Genomic DNA, 7268 nt, shown 5'->3' on the forward strand with positions numbered 1-7268 from the left:
AAACACGCCAAATCGTTTTTAAAAAAAAATCGAGCTTTAATGGAAGAACTCTTCGATTTCGTTTAATATGAGAATCTATAGATGTAATCCAATACCTTATGTGAAGAATTGTGAGATTGAGAAGCGAAATTGATGGAAGAACACTTCAAAAATCGATTTGACCCAACGAAGAGGAAGAACGATTCGCAGCCGTTGTGTCTTCAGTGAGATCGAAAAGGATGGTGACGGAGACGAGAGTAGAGACCACGGGCTGATGAAACACCGACGAAGAACAGAGCTTATCAACGTTGAACCCTAAATCGCCGTGGGAGAGCGACGACTCACGACGGAGAAGACAAGGAGAAAAGGAATTAGGTTTGCGGCATCCCGCGACTCCTTTTTCCCATTTAGTGTTTTTTTTTTAATTTTAATAGATTTTACTTTTAACATTAAAACGATTTTTTTTATAATTTTTATAGATTTTAATTTTAACATTAAAACGAAAATTATTATAATTTATAATTTAAATTCAACATAATTGGTAAATTAAGGGTACTTTGGTATTTTACAAGATCTAAAATCCTATTTTCCTAAAATATCTTCTAGAAATCCTAATGTGACAAATCCAAGTTCAAAGTGTCCTATTTATCCAATTTTCCCTTAAAATTAAGCATGTATATAAGCTGATTCTTGTAAAAACTTTATCATTAATGTGAATATAAAAAACTTTCAGTCTCTCTCATCTGATACAAAATCACTCTCAACGTGCGAAATTCAAAGATTTCTCTTAAGTGTTGTAGAAGTTCTATACTGTTGTTGAACTAAGAAGACGATTAGTGGGAAAAATCACCTCAAGAGTGAAGAATATCAAAATCACAAAATCGCATTTCCTCTTCTTTGTGTTAATCCTTAATAGGTAGCAATTTTACCAGAGCGAGAGAGAAAGTGGAGGAGCAGAATCTACAGGTCAGTATCCGTCAGGAAACGATGCAGTATTAATATATTTGACGTTTTTTAAACTCAACAGCGTGCCGTTTTCATCATACTAGACCGAACGCTATGTCGTCGTTTATTTTCACAGAAGGGATTACTTTAAACCAAGTAGCCAAACATGTTCATTAGCGATCGTTCCTAAGAAAGGAAAAAGGCAGTGACGAATCACTGGTCGCCGTTTCTGGCCTCAGCGAAGGAGAATCTTTTGTGTAGTTAATGTAAGATCGGAGCCTATCATCGTCGTCTCCTCTGCTTAAATTGGTACGCTTTGATCTATTAGCTGTTGGGACTCGTTGCTAGTCGGATGTGAATCTATAGTCGATCTTCTTGATCACTCATCTGCCAAATTCTAGGGATTCATCGTATTGTCATTTAACACTGGCGAAATTCATAGAACCACGATAACGTTTACTTAGCTAATCTTTGTGATGTTTAGCAATATTTGTTTTTTTTTAAAGCAATTTGTTGATAAGATAAACTTTAGAATTTCAGATTTATACAGAAATCAATGAATTAATGCATTTCTCACAAGTTTATTATCAATCTTGTAAACATTTCTCAGGTTTCGAACTTGTTTTTGCATTTTTATGGTACATTGTTCAGAAACCAAAACATTGTTTTGCTGTAACTATAGAGTTCACTTAGTTCATTGTTTTGTTGTTTAAAGAAGAGAGAATCGAATAAGGAAGCGCACTTGGACTTGGAAAATGGGAGAGACAACAACAGATTCAGAACATGGCATCATGCTCGGTTTTGAAGATCCCATGAGGATTGATCCCAGAAGAGATCGTTTCCCGTGCTGCATCGTCTGGACACCTCTCCCCTTCATTACATGGCTGGTTCCCTTCATCGGCCACGTTGGTATCTGCAGAGAAGACGGTGTCATCCTCGACTTCGCAGGACCTAACTTCGTCTGTGTTGACAATTTTGCTTTTGGAGCTGTGTCTCGTTACATCCAGATCAACAAGGCTAAGGTAACCTTTGCAAAGATGCTGCCTTTCGTTTTGTTTCCTTTGCTGCAAGTTAACAACTTTGGCTTGGGTTTGATCAGGAATCATCTCTTTCTTCCGGCTCATGTTTGTTCAATGAGGAAGGAGACACTCATGAGAAAGAGCCAACGTGGGATGATGCACTGAGGAAAGGCACGCAAGAGTACCAACACTATTCGTATAACATATTGACGTGCAACTGTCATTCCTTTGTAGCCAACAACCTGAACCGTCTTGCGATACGATCAGGTGGATGGAACGTGGTGAATCTCGCGGTGCTAGTGTTCCTCAAGGGACGTTGGGTTAGCAAAACGGCGATGGTCAAGTCTTTACTGCCTACAGTTATAATCTACGCTATTGGAATGTTATTAGGGGGTTGGACATTCATAGCTTCCTGCTGTGTTCTAGCCTGTTTACTTACGGGTTGGTTCATCATGGGAACCTATTGTTTCAAGAAATTGATCCAGTTGTAGATTTGATTTTTGATCCAACGATTTGTTTATGAAGGTTATTTAACCAAGACTGTTGAAATATAAAACAGTACATCATTTTGCTTGTTTTGACTGTGGAGATGGCAAGGTCTTCGTCTTTGTGTGTAGTCTTATTCCTTGGTTTGCTTTTCATACTCTCGATCTGTCTCATCGTCGATTATTTCCGATTTGAAGACACGCCCATGTACTAATTAACGCCCATAAGAATTGAAATCATTCTTCTTTCTTGAATCTGAATTTATAGATTAGTATGTGTGTTTACAAGTTACTGTTGTTTCGTCATTGCTATGACGAGCAATGAAAGATTGAAAACGGACCAGCCGTGTAGTTGTGTGACGATTAGACGACAACATGTTTGTCATCTTTATGGACTAGTGAAGAAACTATATGGCGTTGTATGAATTGCAACTTTTTTGCTTTGGTAAGATGTTAAGATAATTGCAAGTTTGTTGACCAAAAAAAGAAAGAATTGCAAGTTTGTTTCTTTTTTGTATAATATATCTATAATGTATATTCAATACCTTTTTATCAACTATTATATTTATATAAATTGAAAAAGACATACAAAATACATAGAATTATAAAACAGAAAACAAAACTAAAATAATAAAAAGACAATTAAACAAGAGCAGATTAACGCTCTAAATTTTAGAACTTCTTTTTTGTTGTATAACATTGGCCAAATCCCAAGTCCGCTTCATTTCTTTGTTTATTGTATGGACTAGAAAGGTAAATAAAAGCTTCCGTCCTTAGAAACATTCTTCATGCAAAACTCAACTGAAATTAAAAAAAAAAAAAAACTTAACTAAAATTTGAATTTTCCAAAATCCTGAAACATTTTACTGTGCTTACACTTTCTGGCTCATGAACTCTAAAGAGTTGACACATAATTGTAGAGTACTTGGACCATTGGCATCATCACACTTCACAACAGAGGTGCGTACGAGGGAAACCATCCGTTGAAATCACTGTTCTAAAATACGCACAATGCGGTCGTCTAAGCGACATATATACGCTGTACGGGTGCATGAGGTACCGAATTTGGTGGTTCAGTTTATTTATACGGCATAGTCTATTTTTGATATTGTGATTAGTATTAATGAAGAAAATGATTATAATGGACATGTCAAATATTCAAATTACTCTAAAAGTATGCGTGGATTCATTATATGAACTTATGGGCTTGCACGATTTTCATTTTGTTGAAGTAGTTGTATTTTATTGTTCAGTTTTTTTGTTCAACATATTTAAACGTATAATGTAACTCTTTGTTTCACATCTGTTTTTTTTACAAAAATAAAGTCATCTTAGTATATGTTCAGAATACTACTATTTATCGTAGATAAGAAAATAATAAGAACGGTATAAATTTATGATAAAAATATGGATATGCCAATTTACTTACTAAATATTCTATTTTTTCTTTGAAACATTTACCGTATATGCCCCGCATAAACGTCGGCATATACAGCTAAACAGTATACGGTAGTTCACCGTCCGACTAGCTTCTGCCGTGTAACCTAACCAGAGGCTTGGTCCGTCTCTTTTTACTCCACGTGTACATCCATTAATTTCCGTGCCTCTCTCAAAATCTCAACTCTGGTAATAAAAGTCTCACTTGGTCGCTGATTTTTCCTCTCTCTCTCATCAGATCAAGAATCATCAGATCAAGAATGACAAGCGAGGTGAGAGAGAAGAAGATCAAGACCAATGGGATTTGGTTAAACGTGACTGAGAAAGGAGATGAGGGAGAACCTTTAGTTCTGTTACTCCATGGCTTCCCTGAGACATGGTTCTCGTGGCGTCACCAGATCGATTTCCTGTCAAGCCATGGTTACCACGTAGTTGCTCCAGATCTCCGAGGCTACGCTGACTCCGATTCTCCTCCGACCCATGAGTCTTACACTGTGAGCCACCTCGTCGCTGATGTCATCGGTTTGCTCGATCACTACGGCACTGCTCAGGTGAAACTGATCTCTCATCTTATCAAAGATTCCAACGGTTAGATTTAGATCAGTATATGAAAATATTTTACGTTTCTCAATGTTATAGGCTTTTGTGGCTGGACATGACTGGGGAGCCATCATAGGTTGGTCTTTGTGCTTGTTTAGACCAGACAGAGTCAAAGGTTTCGTAAGTCTCTCTGTTCCATATTCTCCAAGAGATCCAAATCTCAAACCTTCGGATTTATTCAAAAGCTTTGGAGATGGGTTATACATCACTCAGTTTCAGGTAATTAAAAAAAAGTATTTTCAAGATTTGTGGTGTTTCTATTGTCATCGTCTGATTCAGTTCCTTGGTTCTGTCTTTACAAGGAACCTGGAAGAGCTGAGGCTGCATTTGCCAAGCATGATTGCTTGACAGTTATGAAAAAGTTCTTGCTAACAACAAGAACAGATTTCTGGGTGGCTCCTCCTAATACAGAGATCATCGATGATCTTGAAGTTCCATCGACGCTTCCAGATTGGATAACTGAAGAAGAGATTCAGGTTTATGCAGACAAGTTTCAAAAGTCTGGGTTCACAGGCCCACTGAATTACTACAGAGCCATGGATCTGTAAGTCTTACTTCCATTGATTCAGTCGAATCCTTTGCTGTTACTTTAAAACAAAGTATTGAAAGTGTGAGGAAATTACAGGAACTGGGAGATATTGGCGCCGTGGCAAGGCTACAAGATTGTTATTCCAACAAAGTTTATCGCAGGAGACAAAGATATGGGAAATGAAGGAGCTAATGGAACGATTAAGTATGTGAAGGGAGAGATGTTCAAGAGTATTGTACCTAATCTTGAGGTTGTTGTTATTGAGGATGGTCATCATTTTATCCAGCAGGAGAAGTCTGAACGAGTCTCACAGGAGATTCTTTCTTTCTTTGACAAGTTGAGAAACATAACAGAGTAATGATCATGCCATTCTATGGCCTTATAAGAAAAACTATGGTGCTAGTATTAAGTACACTAGTGATGTATGTCCAAGAATAATGCCGAGTGAAAATAATGTTTAATAAAGTAAAAGATATATCTATTATTCTCTATGTGCAATACTTGTTTGAAGAAACTTGGAAGGTTTACACATAGGTAAATTTCAAATGAATTATCTTACTCTTTATGTTCATGTGTTTCTTGTTCCATAAGCTTCTCCACATTTTCTTTATTTAGGGTAGAAAGGTTTCTTTTGAATCATGACAATGACAAGCTAGACGCCACATGTAACCTAAACTGGAAGCTGTTGGAATAGACTAAAATCTGAATCATGAGACTGAACCATACTTTGTAAAACAAAATCTACACATATTTAAGTTTTAAGTAGGGGTGGGCATTTCGACTTAAATTCCAATTCGATTTTTTTTGTTCTTTCTTGGTCTTTGATTGAAATTAACCGAAGTTAGTTTGGTTTATATTTGGTTCAGTTTAGTTCAATTTTGTTTATGACTATTCAGTTTAGTCGAGTTGGTTTTTTAGTTTTGTTCTAATTCGGTTACAAAAATATAATTTATAATAATGGCTTATTTTTGCTCAAAAAAATATAATTTATAATAAATAAAAAAAATATTATCTAAGACTAAATTACTAATTTATTCATATTTAAACATAAAGCCAAACGTATAATAAAAACGTAAAAGATGTTATCCAATCATTTTCTATTATTATCTTGGAACTTAATATAAATATCACAAGTACTTTTTCCGTTTTGAAGATAGTTTATGAAATCTTATTCTTTTATTTTATTGTTAGTTGTGTGTCTTATATTTATTTATAAGTAAAATATATAAAAACCATGTTTAGTTGTTTAGGTTAGATAGTTAAATATATCTTAATAGTATTACTATATTTAGTTAGTCTAATTATATAAACTAGGGGTGGGCAAAAAACCCGAACCGAACCGAGAAACCGATGTGTTTTTGTAATTATTTAAATTAAAAATATTAGTAATATCAATATACTAAAATTCTAATACCAAACCACGTATTTTCCATTTTTCATTTATTAACATATATTCTTCTAACCTAATATGTAATCATCAAAATATTTGATTTAAAAAAAATAGAAAACTATGTATTTTTATATTCTTATATAGGTAAACGTGAATGTTAAATCTAAACCTAAAATCTAAAGCAAATTTTATTAAAAACAAAAGTTCTTCTCCATAGCGTCATATGGAAGATGATTCATTGCAGAATTTTTAATAATTATATAAGCACTACAAGAAAACGTGCCAATAACAACGAAGATTTACGACGAAAATGTTCAGGCCGGTACGAGGAGCATTAAAAACTAAAGTTAAAAAAAAATCACGGACGAGGAAATTTACATGGTGTTTACAACGCAGTTACGAGGAGACCAACTTTCGTCGTAAACGCCATGTAAATTTACGATGAAATATGTTCGTCGTAAAATCCATGTAAGTTTACGACGAAAATACGTGGAATGAGAAATACGTCGTAATCGTTACATCGACATTACAACGAAACATGTTACCGTTATACTTAGGTGAAAACGTGTATTCAATGTGCTTTAACTTACCTAATTTCGTCGTAAAGTCGTTGTAAATATTATGTTAAAACCATGTAAAATCCATGTAAAACATTCTTCGTAAAATCGTTGTTATATTTCAACTACCCAACTCGAAAATTTCTCTATATATATGTCATTTCCCACAACTCTCTTCCTCACAACACACAAACGGAAAAAAAAATCAGAAAAAAATCTAAGGAAAAAATGGCCGGTGGCGGTAGTATTTACGAGTTACGGAGTTGGATGTATTTGCACAAAGATTCCAACGGGAGGGTGACGAACGCATTTCTGAGCGGGCTAGAG

At 35.0% G+C, this 7268-nt stretch overlaps 2 protein-coding genes across 3 annotated transcripts; both read left to right on the top strand.

The window, feature by feature from the left end:
* Window positions 1-1091: 1091 nt before the first annotated feature.
* Window positions 1092-2580, top strand: LOC106343150 (protein RTE1-HOMOLOG). 2 transcript variants are annotated; one of them, XM_013782301.1, is made up of 3 exons: window positions 1092-1233; window positions 1643-1946; window positions 2024-2580. In XM_013782301.1, exons 2-3 carry the CDS (start codon window positions 1680-1682, stop codon window positions 2432-2434), a joined length of 678 nt encoding a protein of 225 aa, XP_013637755.1. In that variant the 5' UTR covers window positions 1092-1233; window positions 1643-1679; the 3' UTR covers window positions 2435-2580. The 2 variants fall into 2 exon arrangements, with proteins under 2 accessions (XP_013637755.1, XP_013637746.1); XM_013782292.1 differs by having other exon boundaries at window positions 1093-1233; window positions 1640-1946.
* A 1354-nt stretch (window positions 2581-3934) lies between these two features.
* Window positions 3935-5485, top strand: LOC106341466 (bifunctional epoxide hydrolase 2-like). The gene is made up of 4 exons (XM_013780238.1): window positions 3935-4416; window positions 4505-4684; window positions 4768-5009; window positions 5091-5485. The coding sequence occupies exons 1-4, from the start codon at window positions 4126-4128 to the stop codon at window positions 5350-5352; spliced, it is 975 nt and encodes a 324-aa protein (XP_013635692.1). The 5' UTR covers window positions 3935-4125; the 3' UTR covers window positions 5353-5485.
* The last annotated feature ends 1783 nt before the right edge of the window (window positions 5486-7268 follow it).

The sequence above is a fragment of the Brassica oleracea genome, chromosome C1, assembly GCF_000695525.1.
Source record: "Brassica oleracea var. oleracea cultivar TO1000 chromosome C1, BOL, whole genome shotgun sequence".
Classification (NCBI taxonomy): domain Eukaryota; kingdom Viridiplantae; phylum Streptophyta; class Magnoliopsida; order Brassicales; family Brassicaceae; genus Brassica; species Brassica oleracea.

Bases quoted from the DNA above. Each gene is read 5' to 3' on its own strand.
- LOC106343150 (XM_013782301.1), top strand. From the start codon at position 1,680: ATGGGAGAGACAACAACAGATTCAGAACATGGCATCATGCTCGGTTTT. The intron at 1,947-2,023 runs GTAACCTTTGCA...GGGTTTGATCAG, and splicing joins TCCAGATCAACAAGGCTAAG to GAATCATCTCTTTCTTCCGG.
- LOC106341466 (XM_013780238.1), top strand. From the start codon at position 4,126: ATGACAAGCGAGGTGAGAGAGAAGAAGATCAAGACCAATGGGATTTGG. The intron at 4,417-4,504 runs GTGAAACTGATC...TCAATGTTATAG, and splicing joins ATCACTACGGCACTGCTCAG to GCTTTTGTGGCTGGACATGA. The intron at 4,685-4,767 runs GTAATTAAAAAA...TGTCTTTACAAG, and splicing joins TATACATCACTCAGTTTCAG to GAACCTGGAAGAGCTGAGGC.